General features: G+C 37.6%; 1 protein-coding gene across 1 annotated transcript in view; it reads left to right on the plus strand.

The window, feature by feature from the left end:
* BUB1B (BUB1 mitotic checkpoint serine/threonine kinase B) overlaps positions 1-26,220 on the plus strand; it is a 50,511-nt gene that overhangs the window by 6,416 nt on the left and 17,875 nt on the right. The window contains exons 3-12 of the mRNA XM_012766393.2: positions 4,522-4,581; positions 5,013-5,157; positions 9,381-9,577; positions 14,260-14,429; positions 16,882-17,096; positions 17,264-17,355; positions 19,256-19,485; positions 24,520-24,632; positions 25,141-25,256; positions 25,826-25,875. Coding sequence (XP_012621847.2) covers positions 4,522-4,581; positions 5,013-5,157; positions 9,381-9,577; positions 14,260-14,429; positions 16,882-17,096; positions 17,264-17,355; positions 19,256-19,485; positions 24,520-24,632; positions 25,141-25,256; positions 25,826-25,875 — 1,388 coding nt within the window. The remainder of the gene's footprint in view (positions 1-4,521; positions 4,582-5,012; positions 5,158-9,380; positions 9,578-14,259; positions 14,430-16,881; positions 17,097-17,263; positions 17,356-19,255; positions 19,486-24,519; positions 24,633-25,140; positions 25,257-25,825; positions 25,876-26,220) is intronic.

Consider the following 26,220-nt stretch of genomic DNA (forward strand, 5'->3'; position numbering starts at 1 on the left):
CCGAGTAGCTGGGACTACAGGCATGTGCCACTGTGCCTGGCTAATTTTTTCTATTTTTAGTTGTTTGGCTAATTTCTTTCTTTCTTTCTTTTTTTTTTTTTTTTTTGAGACAGAGTCTCACTCTGTTGCCAGGACTAGAGTGAGTGCCAAGGTGTCAGCCTAGCTCATAGCAACCTCAAACTCCTAGGCTCAAGCAATCCTTCTGTCTCAGCTTCCCGAGTAGCTGGGACTACAGGCACGCACCACCATGCCCGGCTAATTTTTTCTATATATTTTTAGTTGGCCAATTAATTTCTTTCTATTTATGGTAGAGATGGGGTCTCGATCTTGCTCCAGCTGGTCTCGAATTCCTGAGCTCAAGCAATCCTCCCGCCTTGGCCTCCCAAAGTGCTAGGATTACAGGTGTGAGCCACCGTGCCCGGCCTAAGGAGTTGTTTATCAAATATATATGTTGCAAATATTTTTTCCTACTCCATGGCTATCTTTTTTCTTGGTGGTTTTTTTCAACCACCAAATATAAAACTTTCTATTTTTTTAAATTTTTTAAATTTTTTTTTTTTTTTGAGACAGAGTCTCACTTTGTTGCCCAGGCTAGAGTGAGTGCCATGGCGTCAGCCTAGCTCACAGCAACCTCACACTCCTAGGCTCAAGCAATCCTACTGCCTCAGCCTCCTGAGTAGCTGGGACTACAGGCACGCACCACCATGCCCGGCTAATTTTTTCTATATATATTAGTTGGCCAATTAATTTCTTTCTATTTATAGTAGAGATGGGGTCTCGCTCTTGCTCAGGCTGGTTTCGAACTCCTGACCTTGAGTGATACACCCAACTTGGCCTCCCAGACAGAGTGCTAGGATTGTAGGCGTGAGCCACCGCACCCAGCCAAACTTTTAACATTTTTTTTTGAGATAGTATCTTGCTCTGTCATCCAGGCTGGAATGCAGTGGTGCCATTATAGCTCACTGTAGCCTGGAACCCCTGGGCTCAAGCAATCTTCCCACTTCAGTTTCCCAAGTAGCTGGGACTATAGGTGCATGCCACCGCAGCTAGCCAATTTTTTTAAAAAAAATTTTATATTCTACTGTAGCTGGTCTATAAGGACCATAAAGAAAGGCAAAAGAGAAAAAAATAAAATAAATAGAAATAGAAAATAATTATTTTTATTAAAAAAATTTTTTTTGTAGACAAGGAGTCTCACTATGTTGCCCAGGCAGGTCTTGAACTCCAGGGCTCAAGCGATCCTCCTGCCTCAGCCTCCCAAAGTGCTAGGATTATAGGCATGAGCTACTGCACTGGGCCACCAAGTTTTTCATTTTGATGAAGTTCAATTAATTAGTGTTTTTCTTTTATGGTTAGTGTTTTTTGGGTGCTCTTCAGGAGATCTTTGCCCACCCCAAAGTCATAAAGATATTCTCTTGTGTTTTCCTCTAGTAGCATCATTGTTTTAGCTTTTATGTTTAGGTGTATGATTCATCTTAAAGTTACCCTTATGTATGGTGTGGGGTTGGAGTAAAAGTTTTTTTCCCATGTGGATATCTATCTAGTTGTTCTGTCTCCATTTTTGAACAGATTTTTCCTTTCCTCATTGAATTGCTTGTAGGCCCTTTTCAAAAATCATTTGACCACTTATGTATGAGTAATTTCTGGAATCGTTTCTGTTCCACTGATCTACTTTGTCTATCCTTTCACCAGTAACACATTGTCTTAATTAGTTTTATATAGTAAGTCAGGCAGGGTTAGGTCTCTAGATTGTGTTCTTCTTTTTCAAAATTGCTTCGGCTGTTCTTGGTCCTTTGCTTTTCCAAACAAAATTTGAAATCATCTTGTCAATTTCTAGAAAAGAGCCTGCTGGGATTTGTGTTAATAAATGGCATTGAAAATCTATACATCACTTTGGAGGGTTGCTGATTTTTATCAGTAGTGTCTTGGATTTTATTTTTTCACCATTTCTGAAGATAATCTTATCCCATATTTAAATTGTATTAGCTTCATAATTATGGTCCCTTCTTCTAATGCCTCCTGTCCCTATAAAGGCTTAATCTTTTTGTAGTCTTTACTTATCATATTCAAGATGCCCTCCAGTTAAAGAACCAACAGGGGCTTGAGCAGGTGGAATCCAAAGTCTTTACATTTACATTCACAGCATGTCCTTTTTTTACCTCTACAGATGGCACCATTTATTCTCATAGTCTCATATGTCTGACTTTTAGTCTCATAAAGTACTGACTTTATGTTGTGGCTTAGGGTCTACTCAATTTCCTATGGATAAACTCTCCCAGCTTCACAACTTTAATAGTAGTTTCCCTGTCTCTTGGAAAAACTCTTTTTCTTTAAAATCCTATGGTTCCTTTAGAGCGGGCGTCCTCAAACTATGGCCCACGGGCCGCCTAGCACATTTATCTGTCCCTCTGGGTGTTTTTTAGCCGCTGCTGCCTGTCCTGCTTAGCAGCCGACTTGTCCCAGGCCCACAGTCCGCACTCACCAACGGTCTGAGGGACAGTGAACTGGCCCCCTGTTTAAAAAGTTTGAGGACTCCTGCTTTAGAGTCCCACCTGCTTAGGCTGCGTCTGTGATACCTCCTTTTGACTTCAACCCTTTACCATCCATTCTTTTATTTATTTATTTATTTATTTATTTTTTATTTTATTTCAGCATATTATGGGGGTACAAATGTTAAGGTTACATATATTGCCCATGCCCCCCCTTACCATCCATTCTTGGCAATTGTAATACACTATACTGCTTTGTATGCTTAGTTCATTTTTCATTTATGTACTTTGTCTTATTAGAGTATAAATGTCGGAAACTATTATTTTTTTATATCAAACATAACTACTTGGAGACTGGGTGAGGTGACTCACGCCTGTAATGCTACTACTCTGGGAGGCTGAGGCAGGAGGCTCACTTGAGGCCTGGGATTCCATGCTAGCCTGAACAAGACTGAGACCCCATTTCTACTAAAAAGAAAACTTAGCTGGGCATGGTGGTCCATACCTGTGGTCCCAGCTACTCAGAAGGCAGAAGCAGTAGGATCCCTTAAGCTCAGGAATTTGAGGTTGCAGTGAGCTATGATGACATCACTGCTCTCTAGCCTGGGCAATAGAATGAGACCCTGTCTCAAAAAAATAAAACAAAACATAACCACTTGGCCAGGCACGGTGGCTCACACCTATAATCCCAGCACTTTGGGTGGCTGAGGTAGGAGGATCACTTGAGGCCAGGAGTTTGGGACCAGCCCAGGCAACATAGTGAGATCCTATCTCTAAAAAAGAAATTGGCTCTGGAGTAGAGGCTGAGGCAGGAGGATCGCTTGAGCCTAGGAGTTCCAGGCTGCAGTGAGCTATGAACCTGCCATTGTATTCCAACTTGGGTGACATAGTGAGACCCTGTCTCTAAAAAGATTTAAATTAAATTAAAAATTTTTAAAAAAACACCCTTAAATAGTTTTGGTAATTAATCATTTATCCAAATTATGGTTTATTTCCTAATATTTCCCCTCTATTCTAAATGGGGGGGTCTTAACTTAATCTTAGCCTTCTGCCTTTCCTAGCTCTTTATAGTCATATTTTACACTTTCTTTGAGGTACTCCCCAAATTATATATGATATTATTTTTTTGACTAATATTACATGTAGAATTTTTCTTTAATATTCTTATTGTTTATGTGTGTGTGGTTTGTTCAATACTATCATATACATATAAAATAAGTTATTTATTGAGGACCTACCATGTCTAAACACTTTACATTTAAGACTGATCAGCTTAATAAGTACTATTATTATCCCCATTTTACAGATGTGAAAACTAAAAACAGAGTTTACGTAGTTTGTCCACTATCACTGAACTAGTAATTGATGGAGCTGAATGTGAATCTAGTGAATCTTATTCCAGAGATTTTTTTTTTTTTTTTTTTTTTTTGAGACAGAGTCTCGCTTTGTTGCCCAGGCTAGAGTGAGTGCCATGGCGTCAGCCTAGCTCACAGCAACCTCAAACTCCTGGGCTCAAGCAATCCTGCTGCCTCAGCCTCCCGAGTAGCTGGGACTACAGGCATGCGCCACCATGCCCGGCTAATTTTTTATATATATATATCAGTTGGCCAATTAATTTCTTTCTATTTATAGTAGAGACGGGGTCTCGCTCTTGCTCAGGCTGGTTTTGAACTCCTGACCTTGAGCAATCCGCCCGCCTTGGCCTCCCAGAGTGCTAGGATTACAGGCGTGAGCCACCGAGCCCGGAATTATTCCAGAGATTTTAATTGCTATATAATACTGTTTTTCTGTATGTTGTCTTAAAAACTGTTTCTCTAATTTCTACATATTTTGTCCCTCCTTTTATGTTAGGCTGAATATATCCTTTTATATTAGGCTGAATCCTAATTATTTCTATTCTTTTTCTGTTTAACAAACTCATAAGCTCTACAATTATCTAGATCAATATTAAATACCTAATAAATGAATAAAAATGGAAGTGATACTTTTCATTGGTTTTGCATAATGCTGACATTCTCTTTTTAAATTTTAGGGCATTTGAATCTGAAATTCGATTTTATACTGGAAATGACCCCCTGGATGTTTGGGATAGGTAGGTCTTTTTATTTAACAAGGGCAACAGAAACATTAACAGATGGATTCTTATGGCTATGTTTCTCAAATTAGGGCTATATGGATCAGTTCGTCAGAGTAGAAAGTGGTGTCATGGGAGCACAGAGATCCAGAATAATCATAGCGTGTCTTCCTGAGATGTTTAAGATGGAAGAAATTTCAAGTTTGTGGCATATAACTTTGAGCTACACCCTTCTATCCCCATCCCCAATTTTCCCAGAAGCATGTGTTAGAGATATTTTGGAAAAGTTTGAGGGATACAGGCTTAGGGCAGGTCATTGAGGACCTCTATAGAAACATATCTATGATATATGAAATATTTTTGCTTAAAGAAATTCAAAATGAGACTTGGAACAAGAACAAAAGTACATGTTCAACTTAAAATATATGTTCTTTTTTTTTTACATTCAGATATATCAACTGGACAGAGCAGAACTATCCTCAAGGTGGGAAGGAGAGTAACATGTCGACATTATTAGAAAGAGCTGTGGAAGCACTACAAGGAGAAACACGATATTATAATGATCCTCGATTTCTTAGTCTCTGGCTTAAATTGGTAAGTCTCAAGTGCCATCTAAGTTTAAAATATTAAAACGAGATTTTCTCTGGAGGTATTTGGTATACCAAAGAAATGGTAAAACTGGAGCCATTTAGTAGATGATAAACATTTAATAAATACTCAATATTTGTTAAATTGCTTCTATTTAAAGATATATTTAAATATAGTATAATAAGGTTTTTCACCCCTTTATGATTGATCACAAGGTCTTAGATCTCTCAATGGGTATGGATTATTTAATTGTAAACATAATTGGGCCATGCAGTAGCCAACACTTGGCAGTAGCACAGTTGTTTGGGGAAAAGCTTCCCTAAGTGATTCTGTTATCCCTTTCTCCCTTTTATGAGAATAATCACCATAAAAAAGTGATGATTTAGTTTTTTATTGGTCTTTGGACTTCTTTCTAGTATGTTATTACTAGTATTAATATATTGCTATAGCCAAAAATGTCTGCCTGACCATTTTGTAGTGTCTTACTTGATGTGTAGGAAAAACATGTTTTTCATAAAAAGCAATGATGAGGGTTTCTTAGACATTAATTTCATTTTTTTGTCCTAAAAGAAATTAGAAAAAAGTAAGCAATATTTAGAATTGTTCACAACTACTATACTACAATACAATATTGACATTTAAGACTGATAAAAATTCTCACTAAAAGTCCTCTTGAGGAAGACTTATTTCAAATTTCCAATAGAGTTGACCCTTGAACAACACAGGGTTTAGGAGTGCTCACCCCCAGAGTTGAAAACTCGTATATAACTTTACTCCCCAGAAACTTAATTACTAATACTCTAATTTGACCAGAAGCCTTACTGATAACAAACAGATGATTAACATATATTTTGTGTGTTATATGTATTATACACTGTATTCTTATAACAAAGTAAGCTATAGAAAAGAAAATGTTATTAAGAAAATCATAAGGAAGAGAAAATATATTTATTATTCATTAAGTGGAAGTAGATCATTATAAAGGTCTTCATCCTCATCATCTTTATGTTGAGTAGGCTGAGGAAGAAGAGGGGTCATTCTTGCTATCTCAGAGGTGTCAGGGGCAGAAGAAAATCTCTGTGTAGGTGGACCTGTGCAGTTCAAACTTATGTTGATCAAGGTCAACAGTAGTTACAAGTACAGGAAATTAGGTGAATCCTGAAGGTATAATGTATCTTGATTTCTACAGGACATTTGACAAATATTTTGACATCTTTAGTGGGAGGTTGGAGAAATTACCTTACAGATATTAGTTACAGGAAGTTATAATGAAGGATGGCACCTAAAAAATGATAAATAGATTTGTTAACCTGATGACTGTGGTACCTGGTGGATTTTGTGGCTTTTGTCCTTCATTCTATTCCATATAATAGTATTCATTCATTCATTCATTCATTCATTCATTCATTCATTCATTTATTTATTTATTGAGACAGACTCCCACTCTGTCGCCCGGGCTAGAGTACCATGGTGTCAGCCTAGCTCACAGCAACCTCCTGGGCTCAAGCGATCCTCCTTCCTTAGCCTCCCGAGTAGCTGGGACTACAGGCATGTGCCACCATGCCCTGCTAATTTTTTTTTATATATATATTTTTAGTTGGCCAATTAATTTCTTTCTATTTATAGTAGAGATAGGTCTCACTCTTGTTCAGCTGGTTTCGAACTCCTGACTTTGAGCAATCTGCCTGCCTTGGCCTCCCAGAGTATTTGGATTACAGGCGTGAGCCACCACACCCAGCCTATTCTATATAATATTCTTACGTGTGATTTGTTAAGAGGTTGGAACCTCTAAAGTGATCTTTTTTTTTTTTTTTAAAGACAAAGTCTTGCTCTGTCATCTAGGTTGGAGTACAGTGGCATGTTCATAGCTTGCTGCAACCTTAAACTCCTGGGCTCAAGCGATCACTGTAGCAAGTCCCAAGTAGCTGGGACTACATACAGGTGTATGCCACCACATCCAGCTAATTCTAAAATTTTTTGTAGAGACAAAGTCTCACTGTGTTGCCCAAGCTGGTCTTGAACTTCCAGGTTCAAGCGATACTCCCACCTCAGCCTCCCAAAGTGCTAGGGTTACAGGTATGAGCCAGCATGCCCAGCCCTGAAATGCCATTTTTATATGAAATTAGAACCTGTTTTTAATAGTTTCTAATGCTGCTAAGGATCTGGCAGAACTAGTGTTTCCATGAATTTTTAAATTTTAGCATTTAAAATTTTTATATTTTTTTTTTTTTTTTTTTTTGAGACAGAGTCTCACTTTGTTGCCTAGGCTAGAGTGAGTGCCGTGGCGTCAGCCTAGCTCACAGCAACCTCAATCTCCTGGCTCAAGCAATCCTTCTGCCTCAGCCTCCCAAGTAGCTGGGACTACAGGCACGCACCACCATGCCTGGCTAATTTTTTTTATATATCTATATTAGTTGGCCAATTAATTTCTTTCTATTTATAGTAGAGACGGGGGTCTCGCTCTTGCTCAGGCTGGTTTCGAACTCCTGACCTCGAGCAATCCGCCCGCCTCGGCCTCCCAGAGAGCTAGGATTACAGGCGTGAGCCATCACGCCTGGCCTATATTATTCTTAGAAAGTAATTTATTACCTTTTAACATAGTTGTACTTCTAGGAATTTATCTTAAGGGAGTAACATAAAATGTGAAAGGTTATATTCATGAAGATATTTATTATAGAATTATTTATAATTGGACAAAATTAGAAGTTGTTTAAAAATCCAGAAATAGGGAAAGAATTAAATTATGGAAGATCTATTAAATGGAACATTATGCATTCATTTAAAAATAATAGTGTGCAGCTGGGTGCGGTGGCTCACACCTGTAATCATAACACTCTGGGAGTCCGAGGCTGGCGGGTTGCTCAAGGTCAGGAGTTCAAAACCAGCCTGAGCAAGAGTGAGAGACCCCCGTCGCTACTAAAAATAGAAAGAAATTAATTGGCCAACTAAAAATATATAGAAAAAATTAGCCAGGCATGGTGTTGCATGCCTGTAGTCCCAGCTACTCAGGAGGCTAAGACAGTAGGATTGCTTGAGCCCAGGAGTTTGAGGTTGCTGTGAGCTAGGCTGACACCACGGCACTCTAGCCTGGGCAACAAAGTGAGACTCTGTCTTAAAAAATAATAATAATAATAATAATAATAGTGTGAAGGGTAAGTAAGCAGCAGCATGGAAAAATGAATGATGCAATATTAAGTGAAATAAAAGCAAATTTTATCATGACAAAACTTTATAAAATGATATATGTCCCTTTTTTCCTAAGGAAAAGAAGACTGAAGAAATATATCAAAGTGTTTATGGTGTGAGGTTTTTTTTTTTTTTTTTTTTTTTTTTTTTTTTGAGACAGAGTCTCGCTTTGTTGTCCAGGCTAGAGTGAGTGCCGTGGCGTCAGCCTAGCTCACAGCAACCTCAAACTCCTGGGCTTGAGTGATCCTTCTGCCTCAGCCTCCCGAGTAGCTGGGACTACAGGCATGCGCCACCATGCCCGGCTAATTTTTTATATATATATATCAGTTGGCCAATTAATTTCTTTCTATTTATAGTAGAGACGGGGTCTCGCTCTTGCTCAGGCTGGTTTTGAACTCCTGACCTTGAGCAATCCGCCCGCCTCGGCCTCCCAAGAGCTAGGATTACAGGCGTGAGCCACAGCGCCCGGCCCTGGTGTGAGGTTTTTAGTGATTTTTTTTTTTCCCTCCTCTTGCTATTAGAATATTATCTATTTTGTATCTGGTCTCACAAAGTCCCTTCTAAAATGCATATTTGACTGTCATTCCTTTGCTTATAGCTCTCCCACTCTAACATTTACTATAAGACAAATTCAAAATTGATTAGCTTAGCCTTCAAGATCTGTGACAGCCTTTTTCTCTAGACTCTTGTCTTGCCTGGACTCCTACGTTTAGTCTTCCTTGTCTTTGCTTATGCTATTTTCTCTGACTGGAATGCCCTTCCCTTCCCAATCTCCACCTGATGAAAGTCCATTTCTCCTTCAAGGCTAAGCTCAAACTGCTTCTTGAAGCCTTTCCTTTCTTTCCCCTTTCCTTACAAATTAATCTCTCATTTTTGTCTCTTTTTTAGGTCCTCCCAGTTTGGTCCTTATCATATAATATAATAGAGATATTTTATCCAATACAGAATAACATATAGTATCTCCAGTGATTGTTTGGCACATAATAGGCATTCAATAAGTGAACAGAAATTGGTTAACTGTTTATGCTTTTAATTTGTTACAGGGGCATTTATGCAATGAGCCTTTGGATATGTACAATTATTTGCACAACCAAGGGATTGGCGTTTCTCTTGCTCAGTTCTATATCTCATGGGCTGAAGAATATGAAGCTAGAGAAAACTTTAAGAAAGCAGATATGATATTTCAGGAAGGCCTTCAACGGAAAGCTGAACCACTAGAAAGACTGCAGTCACAGCACCGGTAAATTCCTTCTCTGGAACTTGTGTCAATTCTTTAAAAATAGAAATAAGTGGGCTTTTTTTGTATTTGAATAAGTGTTCTCTGATGGATTGGCAAGTTAAGTTTACTTAGTTTATTCAGTTATTTTAAAGATATATTTTCAAATATATCTTTATGTTGAATATTTTATTCAACATACAGTAAAATCCACTCTTAGATGTACAATCCTATGAGTTTTCACAAATGAAAAGAGATACATAATCATCATGATCAAGATACAAAATAGTTCCACAATCCCTAGAAGAATTCCTTCATGCTGTCCCTTTGTAGTCAGTACCTATGTTTATCCTAAGCCCCTAGAAAACACTGGTGTATTCTCTAGGCCTATAAACATGTCTTTTCCAAAATGTCATATAAATGGAATTTCACCGTATATAGCCTTTTGAGTCTAGGTTCTTTGATTTAGCCTAATGCATTTGAGTAGTAAAAGTTCTTTATAGAGTCTAAGTACAAGCTTTTTATCAAATGTGTGAATCGTAAATATTTTCTCTGAGTTTAAGCCTAGTCTGTTCATTCTTTTAACTGTCTTTTACAGAACAAAAGTTTTTAATTGTGAATGAATCTAATTTATCAAGTTTTTCTTGTAGGGATCATGCTTTTGATGTTGCATCTAAGAAATCTGTGCCAAAGCTTACAGAGATTTTTTTACTGTTTTCACATTCAAGTTTTATAGTTTTACTTTTTACATTTAGATCTATGATCCATTTTGAGTTGATTTTTGTATAAGGTATGGCTCTCAAGGTCCTTTTTTTTTTTAACATATGAATTTCCAGTTGTTTCAATGTCATTTGTTGAAAAAACTAACCCTTCTTCATTGAAATGCCTTTTGTATCTTTGTCAAAAATCAGTTGATCATGTTTGTGTAGGTTTATTTTTGTTGCTCTATTTTATTTTGTTGATCTGTGTGTCTATCCATTACTGTATACCACACTATCTAGATTACTGTAGCTTTATGGTAAGTCTAGAAATCAGGTCATATGAGTCCTCTAACTTTGCTTTAGTTCCTTTGACTTTCTATATAAGTTGTAGAATCCATTTCCTGAGATTTTGATTAGGATTGCATGTGAATATGGTATACCTCTCCATTTATTTAGGTCTTTGATTTCTTTAATGAGCTTTGGTAGATTTTTATCTTTCAAGGAATTGGTCCATTTCATCAAGTTGATGAGTTTGTGGGCATAGAGTTGCTCATAATATTCCTTTATTATCCTTTTAATATATGTAGGTTATGTAGTGACCCTCCCATTTTCATTCCTGATATTGGTAGTTCATGTCTTCTCTCTTTTGTCTTAGTTTGACTATAATATCAATTTTATTTATTATTTCAGAAAACCAGCTTTTGGGGTTCATTGATTTTTTTCTGTTAGTGATTTTCTGTTCTTAATTTTATTTCTGTTCTTTATTTCCTTTTTACTGCTTGCTTTGGATATAACTACTACTTCTTCTAATTTAAGGTGAAAGCTTAGATTAGATTACTGATTCTAGACCTTTCTCCTTTTTTTTTTTTTTTTTTTTTTGAGACAAAGTCTCCCTTTGTTGCCCAGGCTAGAGTGAGTGCCGTGGCGTCAGCCTAGCTCACAGCAACCTCAAACTCCTGGGCTCAAGCAATCCTCCTGCCTTAGCCTCCCGAGTAGCTGGGACTACAGGCATGTGCCACCATGCCTATATATATATATAAGTTGGCCAATTAATTTCTTTCTATTTATAGTAGAGACGGAGTCTTGCTCTTGCTCAGGCTGGTTTCGAACTCCTGACCTCAAACAATCTGCCAGCCTCGGCCTCCCAGAGTGCTAGGATTACAGATGTGAGCCACGGCGCCTGGCCTCCTTTTTTAATATAAACATTTAATGCTCTAAATTCCCTTCTAAGCACTGCTTTTGCTGTATCCCACCAGTTTATATGGTGTATTTTTATTTTTGTTCAGTTCAAAATATTTTCTAATTTCTCTTGTGTTTATTTAGTAGTATGTTATTTATTTATTTATTTTTTGAGACAGAGTCTTGCTCTGTTGCCTGGGCTAGAGTGCCATGGTGTCAGGCTAGCTCACAGCAACCTCAAACTCCTGGACTCAGGCAATCCTCCTGCCTCAGCCTCCCAAGTAGCTGGGACTATAGGCATGCAGCCACCATGCCCGGCTAATTTTTTTTTCTATATATTTTATATTTATTTATTCATTTTTTTTGAGACAGAGTCTCACTTTTGTTGCCCAGGCTAGAGTGAGTGCCGTGGTGTCAGCCTAGCTCACAGCAACCTCAAACTCCTGGGCTCAGGCGATCCTCCGGCCTCAGCCTCCCGAGTAGCTGGGACTACAGGCATTCACCACCATGCCTGGCTAATTTTTCTATATATATTAGTTGGCCAATTAATTTCTTTCTATTTATAGTAAAGACAGGGTCTCGCTCTTGCTCAGGCTGGTTTCAAACTCCTGACCTTGAGCAATCCGCTTCGGCCTCCCAGAGTGGTAGGATTATAGGCATGAGCCACCGTACCTGGCCTGGCCATTTTCTTTTAAAGCAGGTTTGTTGCCAATAAATTATCTTTTTCTTCATCTCAGAATGCATTCATTTCGTCTTAACTCCTGAAGGAAATTTTCACTGGATATAGAATTCTGGGTCCATAGTTACTTTCTTATAGCACTTTGAAGATGTTGTTCCACTATCTTCTGGCTTCCAAGACTGCCGCTGAGAAATATGCAGTCATCTGAGTGTTTTGCTTCCCTGTATGTAATGTATTGCTTTTCTCTGGTCTTGTTCAAGATTTTTTTCTTTATCTTTGGTTTTTAGCACTTTTGAAAATAGTTTTGTACACCTACATGTCTTTCTTCTCTCCCTCTGAGACTTCCATTACATCAATTTTAGACCTTTTTTCCCGATACCACAAATCAGGCCAAATTAGACTTTTTGATATCATTCCATAGGTCCCTGAAGCTCTGTTGATTTTTAAAATTTATAACTTTTTTTTTTTTATTTTTCAGATCGGCCAGTTATTGATCTGTTTTCAGGTTCATGTATTCTTTCCTCATCCATCTCCATTTTTATTGAATCCATTTAGTAAATTTTTTGTTGCAGACACTGTATTTTTTAGGTCTAAAATTTCTGCTTGATTATTTTTTATAATTTCTGTTTCTCTGTTGAGAATTTCTATTTTTCCATTTATTTTAACTAGTTTCACCTTTATCTCACAGAGCATGGTCATAATAGCTGCTTTGAAATGTCTGTCTAAAAGCTTGACTGTCTGGGTCATCTTGATGTTGGCATTTGTTTATCGTCTTTTTCTTTGAGAATTGGTCACATTTTCCTGTTTCTTTGTGTGTCAAGTAATTTTGGATTATATCCTGGACATTTATCCTGATACTATGTTGTGAGACTCAAGTTCTTTCTCACTGTATGTGGGTGTTGGTTCCACTGTCAGTTCAGTCTTTAAGACCTTTGCTGTGCTGCTTTGGGTTTATCTCCTGTATGTCCTGCTCAGGCATTAGTTTGGGATTTGGGCAATAGTTTGTATCATAATTCAGTTTTCACAACCTTTTCTGTGCTGTTTTGAGTCTATGGTGTGCGTGCACAGCTCAGGAGTGAACCCAGGATTTGAGCCAATTCATGTACTGAATTAGAAGATCCTCTTCTTCAGCCCATTCTTCTCTAGTATTCCTCTCATACTCTTTGGCCTTCAGAGTCCCCCTTTCCCAGGCTTCTGGTCAGAAATATGGGTTTTCTCTAGGAGTTTTAGATTCCCACACCACTGTTGCAACAGTTCAAAACCATGAGAGTAAACAGAAGGAAAAAAAACAAAAACGGGAAACAACCCTGTGTGGGTTGTTTCTCTAAGTTTTAATTTCTCTCCACAGTCCACTTGATTTTGTTTCAGAGTCCTCAGTTAGTTGCTTTTTTTGTATATTGTCTAAAGTCAAATTAGTCAAATCTAAAGTCAAATTCTGATGAGAGTGAGAGAAAAGGGAGTATAGTACTCTTATTCCATTTTGGCCAGCACCTGAAATTTATTCGGTTTTTTGTAACCTTACTGATAATACTTTTTTTTAAAAGGCTAGTCAAGTGAAACAGTGGTGGGAGTAGAGAATCCCTTTTGATAATGTTTAAAAAAGGCAGCAACATAGGAAGTTTAGTTTTCAAACTTCTGCTGGCTTTGCTAAAGTAAAATGTCATGTTGTATGCAAATTCATTTCATATGGGTCAGGAGAAACTATGTGTGTGTGTGTGTGTGTGTGTGTGTGTGTGTGTAAAAAGACATACAGACAGTGATGAAATAGACATGGCAAAATGATAACAATTGGCAAGTCAAATTTTATAATAAAAAGTTGATGGGAAACTCTGATCTTAATAAATTCTGTAATCTTAGACTTAGTCACTATAAATCTGATCCTTAGATCAACCTAATGATGATTTTCAAAGTAATTTTAATTGCTCAAACTTGGACATTTAAAGGGGGAGCTAAATCTTTCTAGCCAGAATCTATTCTGACCTCAAGGTAGCTCTCTTTATTTCTGAGAAAATAAACACTTTCTTTGGGATATATCTGTATTTTTTTTCCTTTAGCCTATTGTCCTTTGTTTACTTTAACAAATTAGAAATTTTGAATCTGGTAAGTAGTGGTCATTTCACTAAAATTTGATTGTCCATTCTCTTTAGACAATTCCAAGCTCGAGTATCTCGACAGACTCTACTGGCACTTGAGAAAGAGGAAGAGGAGGAAGTTTTTGGATCTTCTGTACCACAACGAAGCACACTAGCTGAACTAAAGAGCAGAGGGAAGAAGACAGCAAGAGCTCCAATCAGTCGTGTAGGAGCTGCTCTCAAGGGTAAGTTTGTTAAACATTATTTTGGAAAACCCTTGTTTTTTGGTGGTAGGCAAATTGTGTAAGAAGATAATGCATAAATATACATGTGGACACTGTCCTATTTTTCTGAGTACTAGGTAGCAAAAAGAAGTACAGCGGGGTTGTGGTGGCTCACAGCTGTAATCCTAGCACTCTGGGAGGCCGAGGCAGGAGGATTGCTTGAGCTCAGGAGTTCGAGACCAGCCTGAGCAAGAGTTAGACCCTGTTTCTACAAAAAAAATTTTTTTTTTTTTTTTGAGACAGAGTCTCACTTTGTTGCCCAGGCTAGAGTGAGTGCCATGGCTTCAGCCTAGCTCACAGCAACCTCAAACTCCTGGGCTCAAGAGATCCTACTGCCTCAGCCTCCCGAGTAGCTGGGACTACAGGCATGCGCCACCACCATGCCCAGCTGATCTTTTTTTCTATATATATTAGTTGGCAAATTAATTTCTTTCTATTTATAGTAGAGACGGGGGTCTCGCGCTTGCTCAGACTGGTTTCGAACTCCTGACCTCAAGCAATCCACCCGCCTCGGCCTCCCAGAGTGCTAGGATTACAGGCGTGAGCCACCGCGCCCAGCCCCCAAATTTTTTTAATTTACAAAAAGAAGTCAAAGGAGAGCTACTATCACAGTGTGCTGTAAAACCAAAATATTTCAGCAATTTTGTGTCTTAAGAAAGACCTGATATTTAGGAAGCATCAAGATTTTCTGAGTTTGAATTGTGAGTTGAAAGAAGATATATATTAATTGTAATATCTCTGTTTCTACTTCCTTGTTTCTGTATGCTTATAAAACCTACAAAGAATCCAAGTAAAGTAGACCTTGACAACCCTTAAAAAAAAAAATTGTAATATAGTAGATATTATCAAAGCAAAGCTTACATGTACCAAAGCCTCAGAGAATGATTTAATATGGTTAAGAATCCTGTCTTTAGCCTTTTGAGGCCAGAAATTAGACTCTCTTTGTACACCCAAAGATGATGAACAGTAATTTTTTAAAGTTAACATTGACTTTTTTTTAGAGCAGTTTTATGTTCACAGCAAAATTAAGTGGAAGATAACAGAGAATAATAAGCTTTTATTAATTAAATTTATAGCAAACATGTATACCAGAATGGTTTTTTTGGTCTCTTATCCTTTTCCTGGTATCAGTTTCAATCAGAATGTTACTTGATGATCCTAGAGTTAGAATATAGGGAGTACTTGGTCCAAAAGAATACTTTATCCACTTCTTTTTTTTTTTTTTTTTTGAGACAGAGTCTCGCTTTGTTGCCCAGGCTAGAGTGAGTGCCATGGCGTCAGCCTAGCTCACAGCAACCTCCAACTCCTGGGCTCAAGCGATCCTTCTGCCTCAGCCTCCCGAGTAGCTGGGACTATAGGCATGCGCCACCATGCCTGGCTAATTTTTTTTATATATATTAGTTGGCCAATTAATTTCTTTCTATTTATAGTAGAGACAGGGTCTCACTCTTGCTCAGGCTGGTTACGAACTCCTCACCTCAAGCAATCCGCCCGCCTTGGCCTCGGCCTCCCAGAGTGCTAGGATTACAGGCGTGAGCCACCGCGCCTGGCCCTTCATCCACTTCTTGATAAAGCTTGGATGTAATAATCAGCCCACAAAAGAGAACACCTCTAATATATAAGTTAATTTTGTGTTCTCTAATTCCAGTATATCTCTGCTGATTTCCATTGAGAGAAAAATTTAAAACTGAAGAATAAAATTTAGGTTAATTTCTGACAAAACTAGACAATGTTGTATTGATGACTGAAGAAAGATATAGAATGTCCTTTTTGGAAATCTGTGAATAAAAGATTGTAGGTGATAAGGAAGGAAAAGGAAGAATTTTAAGTAACAGACAAAATGCATAAAAATATTACTATTTTGATTCATTAAGGTTTTTTAAAAGAATTACTATTTTTAAAAATCTCTTTGATTTTATGGTAGTGGAAATTATTCTCATTGATTTGGGGAAAAATAAGTATACCTTATCTGCCATCTAAGTTGATAATTAAAAATATTTTTTTTGAGACATAGTCTCATTTCTGTTACCTGGGCTACAGTGCCATGGCATTAGCCTAGCTCACAGCAACCTCAATCTCCTGGGCTCAAGCGATCCTCCTGTCTCAGCCTCCCAAGTAGCTGGGACTACAGGCATGTACCACCATGCCCGGCTAATTTTTTTATGTATATATATTTTTAGTTAGCCAATTAATTTCTTTCTATTTATAGTAGAGACAAGGTCTCGCTCTTGCTCAGGCTGGTCTCAAACTCCTGATCTTGAGCAATCCACCTGCCTCAGCCTCCCAGAGTGCTAGGATTACAGGCGTGAGCCACCGTACCCAACCTGATAATTAAAGATTTTACTTCCTGAATCATGTCACAGAAAAAAAAAAAAAAAGATCTTACATGAAGTTTTAATATTTTTTCTTCTAGTTCCAAGCCAGAGCAGAGGACTCCAAAATCAAGTTTCTCAACAGATGCAAAGTAATAGCAGAATTGCTGTTTTTGATGAAAATGCTGATGAGGCTTCTAGAGCAGAGTTGTCTAAGGCCACAGTCCAGCCGTGGATAGCACCCCCTGTGCCCAGGGCCAAAGAGAATGAGCTGCAAGCAGGCCCTTGGAACGCAGGCCCACCCTTGGAATGCAGGGTAAGAACCCTTAGAACCGATGTTTTTGCCAATACAACAAAGACTTCAGATTTAGAGTAGAGGAGTATTTTTAGCATCTAATTCCTCTTGAATATTTAGGCATGGTCTATATATGTAATGTCAGAATGTAAAACTATAGTGATTTGAGTTTTCTTTTTCATCTCCAGCCTCGTGGCAATACAGCTTCTTTCACAACTGTACCCTCTGTGCTTCCCAGTTTTACTCCATATGTGGAAGAGACTGCACAACAGCCAGTTATGTGAGTTTGATTTCTGGATATTTTGATGTGGGAATTATTAAGAATGGGCAGAGGCACCTATCCTAATTCCCAAAGGTATTTTCTTTTTTGTGGAAATAAAAGTAACTAACATTTTGTATATCCTTCATGTCGGTATTCCTTTGAGTATGTTAGGGTTAAAAGACCATTTGGAGATGTTTTTATTAAGGAATACACTTACTAATTAGATTTGTCATTACGTTACTGTAACAGAGATAATCACTGTGATTTAAGCGAGATATTCTACTTTTGTTATTAACAGTAATTAGAAATTATGATAGTTTTTCCTTTTATCCTACTCTTTCCTTCTGGATATCTTTTTCCCCTTCTTTCTAACCCTTATTTCTATTTATATGAAAAAGTATGGTAAGTGGTGATTAGATACTGAAGCCAGCATGAGATTTAATTTAACAATTAACATTGCTGAATTCTTTTTTTTTTTTGAGACAAAGTCTCACTCTGTTGCCTGGGCTAGAGTGCCACGGCATCAGCCTAGCTCACAGCAACCTCAAACTCCTGGGCTCAAGGGATCCTCCTGCCTCAGCCTCCTGAGTAGCTGGTACTAACGACAGGCATGCGCCACCATGCCCAGCTAATTTTTTCTATATATGTTTTTAGTTGGCCAATTAATTTCTTTCTATTGTTAGTAGAGACGGGGTCTCGCTCTTGCTCAGGCTGGTTTTGAACTCCTGACCTTGACCGATCACCCTCGCCCCCCACGCCTCAGCCTCCCAGAGTGCTAGGATTATAGGTATGAGCCACTGGGCCCAACCTCATTCGGTGTTTTAATTTGTAATTCATTAATGACATATTCTGAGCATCTTTTCATATGCTTATTTGCCATCTATATATCTTCTTGGTGAGGTATCTGTTCGTATTTTTTTATTTTAAATTTATCCTAAAGTTTTTTATTCTATATGAAACTATTGTAAATAGTTTTGTTTTAGTAATTTCATTTTCAGATTTGTTTATTGCAAGTGTATAACATACAATTGATTTTTATATATATTGTATCCTTTGACTTTGATGAACTCATTTATTATCTAATAGTTTTTTAGTGGATCCTTAGGATTTTCTATATATAAGATGATATCTTCTGCAAATAGAGATAGCTTTAATTCTTTCTTGCTCATCTAGACTCCTTTTGTTTTTTCTCTTGCCTAATTACCCTAGCTAGAACTTCTAGTACAATGTTAAATAGCAGTGGCAAGAGTGGGCATCCTTGTCTTGTTCCTGATCTTAGGAGGAAAGCATACAGTCTTTCACCATGAAGTGTGGTACCAGTGTAGGCTTTTCATAGAAGTTTTTTATCTGATTGAGCAAGTGGGGGAAGTTTTTTAAGCATGTAGATGCCTGAACTGTAGCAGTACACATTCTGATTCAGTGGATCTGGGCAGGACCAGATATCTTTAATTGTACCAAGGTATATAATGAAATAAAAGATTTAATAGTGATTCCAATCCATAGCCAGGGTTGAAAACATCTGCCGTATCATGATTGAAGTATCTTATGCTTCCTTCTTTCTAACCTATGCTACTGCTTTCATTCTTCCCCCTTAGCTGAGAACCTTAAACTTCACATCATCAGGTCAGGTCCCTAATGCTATATTCCTAACTGTAATTCTTTTGGATGCTAAACAGTGAAAAATGGGCTATATCACATAAGTTAACTTCCTTTCATATGCTGGGTTTGATTAAGATGTGGCATTAAGATTTAGAAACTACTTGATGACCCTACTTAGGGCTAATTTCCTTACTCATCAGGACAGAAGTAGTACTCAGAACATAATTATTGATGACCCTTGTAAGTTATTTTTAGCTTCTTTCTCAGTCTTATTTTTTGTTTTGACCTGTGTGGTGAAAACAATTACTTTGCTTCTTAGGACACCATGTAAAATTGAACCTAGTATAAACCACATTCTAAGCACCAGAAAGCCTGGAAAGGAAGAAGGAGATCCTCTGCAAAGGGTTCAAAGCCATCAGCAAGCGTCTGAGGAAAAGAAAGAGAAGATGATGTATTGTAAGGAGAAGATTTATGCAGGAGTAGGGGAATTCTCCTTTGAAGAAATCCGGGCTGAAGTTTTCCGGAAGAAATTAAAAGAGCAAAGGGAAGGTGTGTATACTGATCTAATTTCAGTTTATGAAAATGACTTAGTTATAGGAAGGTTGAGCTGATATATTAAGTCTGAGGAAAATTGCCTCCATTACTTTGTACTTTTATGGGATGTTTTTATGGTTACACTGTTTCCCTCTGTATATAAGATGAACTCTCATTGCTCTCTTCCGTGAAAACTCCTAGAGGTGGGGGGGAACTGAGTCTGTGTTCAGAAATAAAGGAGAAGAAGCTCTGAACTATATGAACAACTCATGTTCTCCATCTCAATAAGCAGATAACTGTGATCCCTGATGTGCATGTATGTGCATGCCATGTCTCACCCTTAAGTACTTTTCTTGATCTTGCCTGAAACACTTCACTTTACCTTTGACATTCTGCCTGAAATTTCTCCAAGGGCTTATTGAGCTTAACCTGCTTGGTCACGCCTAAGTCACTGAGATGATATTTGTATTGTTTCTTAAAGATATTATTTTCTTTCTAAATAAGGGAAGCTTTACTAGAAATTGAGATATGAGGAATTTTGGGGAAATGGGAAATACTTCTTATTCTGGAGGCTGGAGTATTTGGAGACTAGAAGGTAGGGCAGAATGGGCTGAAAAGTAGAGAAGTCTGGTATTTGGGGCTTATGGCATCAGAAGGTGAGGGAGAGTGAGAAGGGTACAGAAAATAAGGTGGGGGGAGGGTCCAAAAATGAGTTTCTTCAATTTAGACTAGGATCTATATCAGGAAAGAAGGAAGTAATTAATGTTTCTTTATACATGGATACCCAGAATAATCTGTTGTAGCTCAGCTCTCTTAAAATGTTGTGGCATTTGTGGCATTAGCTGGGAAACTCAACCATCACTTAAATTTGAGGAGCAATACTTTCTGAGTTCCAGGTGACAAGAAAGAAGCAAACTTCTGTAAAGCAGACTTTTAGTTTGGAATTGCCTTCATTTTTTACATACGCTTTCCAAGACTGACAAAGTGCTTTGGGTTCAAATAATATATTGAAAATGTAACCTATGTGTCTAGGTAGGAGAGAAGGATGGTTGCAAAGCAATGAGCTAGTTGAAATAAGGCTTTTAAAAAATGGGGACCACCCTAACAAAGGAATAGGCTAGCAAGGTAACTAAATGTGAACTGGAAAAAGACCTAGATATCGTGATAAAAACTGTTCCCTAAGGGAAAAACCTAGCCTATACCAGATATATAGAAATACAATGAAAGTCCATTTTATTTTCAGTTAGCCAAAGAAGGACCTATAGTAGGGTTAGGTGGGATTTGGGTAGGTAAAAGGAGGTATTGACCCCTGAGGATTTTTTAATACTCATTTCCTGAGCTGGTCTCTGGATCTGTTTTATGAATTTACAATTTCCCATCTATATATAGTTTGTATCCTTATAAGTCTTCATTCCTATAAATGTGAGTTCTTGTTAGTATTGAAAACTGGCTTCAAAGACTGTTGCTAACCACTTACTCTCAGGGAGCAATATAAGAAAAGAGGAAGCCATGATCTAGGCCTAGAGACAATGTTATTCTTTCTTTCCGTCACTACTTCCATACCATTTTTCCCTTCTTTGAAAAACTCTAGCTTCTCTCAGATTTATGTCCTCTAATTTTTTCCTACCTCCTGTGAGCCTTCTTAGTGTGAGCCTTCTTAGTGTTCTCACCTCAGACTTTAAAGTCACTGCCCATCATTCATTAACTAACTAAGCACCTGCGTATCTTCCTTTCCACCCCACACCTCCCAGTACTATGGCTTCCCAATTCCTTAACTACCACACCTCCTATGTTCACTTTCTCAGCCTTACCCATTACCACCTCCTGTGGTTTTACTGTTGACCTTGACCTTATTACCCAATAACCATACTACTGAGAAATCTCTATTTTGAAGGGTCCTATTCTTTGACCACTACGTTCTCTTTTAGCTCTTACTTTAGGACTCCACTCCTGGAATTCTTTGGCCTCATTGAGATACCTAATTCATCCTTAGCACATTTATTTTTTGACTGTTCATTACCATTTTTATATCCTGACTTCCTTCCCAGCTTAGAGTCACATCAATCATTATAATGACTCCCCTATAAAAACCTTTAACCCCTTTATCTGCCTGTCTTTCTTGTATTTACCTGATAAATCCTCAACCCTGGTTAAATTCAGCTATCTGCTTGCATTCTGTACCTGCACCCAAGTTTACATGTAACTGGAGAAAAATGCATTTGTGTATACTGGTCTCACTTAAATTTATGACCATAAATCTCAAACGGGCATTCACCAGTGCCTAGCAGTCTTAGCAGTCTATAGTTCCCTGGTAGGTGAATTTCTTCTCTTTGCTAAACAACTAATTTAATTTTTTCTCGTATTTTCACATCTTCACCCCTGCTCCTCCTCAGGTATGATTTTACTTCATACTTCGTTGAGAAAATAGAAGTATTCTAATGGTAACTCCATTTTCTTATCACCACCAAATCTACAATCTTATTATTTATAATTTGTACCCATATACTATATCTGACATTCGTTCTGTTAAAATTGTTTAAAATTTCTCTGTTCTTATCTAAGGCCACCATCCATTTGGTTTTTAGAGCTCATTCCCTCACCTCGAGGATTTGGCCCTTATAGTTTTCCCCTCCCCTCCCCCCAACATTTTTCCCTTTGTTCTAAACTATTATCATCATCATACAAATATACTCCCATTAAAAAAAAAAAGCCCTCCATTATCCCCGTGTTCTTCTTCAGCCATTAGCCCATTTTTACACTTCCCATCACAGCAAAATTTCTTGAGAATTATAATCAGTCTTGTTGTCTTTACTGCTTATTATTTCCTGAAGCATTCCTTTTATTCCTGTGAAAAAGCTCTGGTCGTGGTCACCAGAAACATTTTTGCCAAATCCAGTGGCCATTTCTTTGTCCTGATCTTCATTTGGCACAGTTGATAAAATGCTTCTTTATAGCTTCTTCCTTGGTGTGTTTCTTCTTAATTTCCTTTACTACTGTTCTTCTCATATAGGACTTCTTCCTGAAGACTAGTTCAGAGTCTTAGAATACTCCAATTGTCTTCTCTTTCTACAACTATCTCTAGGTTGTGGATTAAATACTGTTTACAACCACAGACTGTCAAATTTATTGCCCCATCTCTGACATTTCACCTGAACTCTAGTGCATTTGGCTATATTAATAGACATTTAAACTCAACATAGCCAAGACAGAATTCCTGATTTCTACCACACACCACACTTCAGACTTCCTCATCTCAATAAAAGGCATCACCATGCACCCAGTTATTTAAAACAAAAAATAACCAGGTTATCTTTGATCCCTCTTTCCTTACCATTCCCCGATATCTAATGAATAAGCCTGTCAACTCTACCACAAAAATATTCCCCAAATCTTATCTCCATTCCCACTATTTCATATATTAAAATCCTAATTCCCAAGGTGATAGTATTAGGGGATGATTAGGTCATGGATGCAGATTCCTCACTAATGGGATTAATGTCCTTAGAAGAGAGGCCCCTTGCCCCTTTTACCATGTGACGACACAGTGAGAAGGTGCTATGAGTGAGCCAGAAAGCAGGCCCTTACCAGCCATTGAATCTGCCAGCACCTTAATCTTGGACTTCTAGCCTCTAGAACTGTGAGAAATAAATTTCAGTTTTTTATAAGCCACCTCATTATGGCATTTTGTTATAGCAACCCAAAGGGACTAAGATGCCCACTATTACCTTAATCCAAACCACAATCATTTAGCTGGACTACTGCAACTAGGCTTTCTGCCCTCATGCTTGCCCTACCACAATCCATTTTGTTCACAGCAAATGATCTTTTCAAAAAGTCAGATCATGTTACTCCTTTACTTAAAATTCTTCAATGATTTTTCATTGTCTTAAAATACAATGCAACTCTTTAACTTTCAAAATCCCACTTGGTCAGGCACGTGGTGCACACCTCTAGTCCTAGCTACAGGTAGTGCACACCTGCAGTCCCAGCTATTCAGGATGCCGAGGTGGGAGGATCACTTGAGCCCAGGAGTTCCAAACCAGCCTGGGCAACATAGCAAGACCATATCTCTAAAAACAAAAATGAGAAAAACCGTAAGTGTCTGCTTACCTTTCCAACTCCATCTTTTTCTGTTGTCCCTCTTACTATGCTATAACCACACTGGCCGCCTTTTGGATTCTTGAACACAGTGATCCTGTTCCTGCATTATTAGGGCCTTTGTGCCAGCTAGTTCGTTAGCCTAAAACCTCTCCCCAGAACTTTATATTGACTGGCCCCTTGTTACTCAAGTTACAGCTTTATAATGTCACTTTATCAGAACGATCTGGCCTTATCACTGGTCTTAAATAGCCCTCTATCCCCCTACCCATCACACATTTTCACATCAGCTATTTTATTTTGTTTTGTAGACTCTGATTTTCTTTTTCTTTTTTCTTTTTTTTTGAGACAGAGTCTCACTTTGTTGCTCTGAAGTAGACTGACATGGTGTCAACGTAGTGCACAGCAACCTCAGACTCTTGGGTTCAAGTGATCCTCCTGCCTCAGCCTCCCAAATAGCTGGGACTACAGGTGCATGCCATGATGCCTGGCTAATTTTTCTATTTTTAGTAGAGTCAGGGTCTTGCTCTTGCTCTTGCTCAGGTTGATCTCAAACTGCTGAGCTCAAGGGATCCTCCGCTTTGGCCTCCCAGAGTGTTAGGATTAAAGGCATGAGCCACTGCGCCCAGCTGATACTGATTTTCTTGTTGATTTGTGTGTGTGTTTCCCCCAAATTTGAGTGTTAGCATCACATGACCAAGGACTATATATTATGTACCACTGAAACCTAAGTGCTCAGAATTGTGCTTGGCACACTGTCCATATTTTGGTTTTTATTGACTGAATAAAAGAATAGGAGTCTAGACCTCAAGTTGGAGACCTTGTTCCGCTTATGTCATTTTCATCTCTGTTAGTAACATACATATGTTGAGGACATGAGCTCCAAAGGCAGTTTTCAATAGAATAAGTTGCTAGGAGGAAAAATATCTCAGGTGACTTTGCTGTTTCTAGCTGAGCTATTGACCAGTGCAGAAAAGAGAGCAGAAATGCAGAAACAGATTGAAGAAATGGAGAAGAAGCTAAAAGAAATCCAAACTACTCAGCAAGAAAGAGCAAGTGATCAGGTAATTTTTCTTTTTAATACACAAAACTAATGCTTTGGTTGAAATAAACTTAAATAGTCTAAAAGTCCTCCCAGTCCTCATTGAGAGTTTCTGGTAGTTTCTTAACTATTAGTAGTAGGAAAGTTGAGCAGGAAAGTAATTTAACAGGTGACTTCAAATGGAATTTGTGACCTATGAATAAGTGATGCAATATATTGATTTCTTAGTTATACTTACCATAATTTTGTTAATTCTGAGTTTAGCTTTTTATTTTAATCATGTTCCATTTAAGTGGACTTAACTAAAGAAATTCAGTATATCCTTGGCACTACTCAGTTGAGTACAGCAGTACCAGTTTATACTAGGAACATAAATTATTGGAAAGAACTTTTGTGGTACAGCCATTTTATGTGGTTAGTGAATGTCTAGGGAAAGAGTGAGGTAAAAGTAATGTTGGAGCTAGAGAGTGAAAATAGATAACATTTCCTGGATGAGAGGAACATTGATTTTGTTCATTTAATCCAAATAGCAAGAAGAGAAGGTGCCCACAAAAGAGACAGCTGAACTGCAAATTGCTTCCAAGTCTCAGGAAATGCCAGGAATCACTCTGTCCAGTTCGGTTTGTCTAGTAAACTCTTGTGCCAGGTAAGAACACATTGATGAAAGGGACAATGCTTATAGGAGGCATTTAGACCGACCTTTGACTTTCTAGTGCCTTGAAGTCTCCTTGACTTTTACAGTATTGAGACATGATTTTTATAGGTCTTTATATATTTATAAAATATATGTTACAACATACATTTTCATGCTGATGAGGGAGGATAGAGTGCTGATTTTTTTCCATTGAAAAAATGCATATTTCATAATGTTTTTAAAAAATAAAATTACCCATTTCTACCACCAAGAGATAACTACTATAACACTGTTTTATCTCTCCTTTTGTGTTCTATTTTTGTTTTGTTTTATTAAAATGGCAGCTTATACTATAATCTGCTTATACTGTTAATGCAATTTAACATCTATTATCAAATATACTTCTACAACATTTTTAATGATAGAAGGTTCCATCAATAAAATTTGGATTGACATTAGTAGAATAATTTCTTTATCTTAAAGTAAAGATTATATTTGATGGAAAATCTTCTTGGACTTTTAAAACTTAAGCAATTTTTTCTGAGGGTATTGAGCACATTTTAAAATAATTTTCTTCACAGAGAAACTTCACTTTCGGAAAATATTTGGCAGGAACAATCTCACTCTAAAGGTGAGTTGTATTTGACAGCCTTGTGAAGAACTTGCTGGTGACAAATGTATTATGTAACAAATGATAAATATTTTTTAATTATGACAAAGGGATTGAAAAAAGCTGAGAGGGGGACTAGGGTATTATTATGTCTTTGAATCAAGGAATTCAGTATAATCATATGCTTTGAGATAGGACAGACATTTGAAAGAGTGTTTTCATAAGATTCCTCAGTGCTTCAAAGTATTTGATTCAAAATGTAATTTTAATTTAACTACCAAATAATCTTTACTTACTATGTAGTGTTTTTAGGAGGGATAAAAGTTTAAAGCTATTTTATGTTCAAATTGGTTTTCTTTTCTATTC

The sequence above is a fragment of the Microcebus murinus genome, chromosome 6, assembly GCF_040939455.1.
Source record: "Microcebus murinus isolate Inina chromosome 6, M.murinus_Inina_mat1.0, whole genome shotgun sequence".
NCBI classification, from domain to species: domain Eukaryota; kingdom Metazoa; phylum Chordata; class Mammalia; order Primates; family Cheirogaleidae; genus Microcebus; species Microcebus murinus.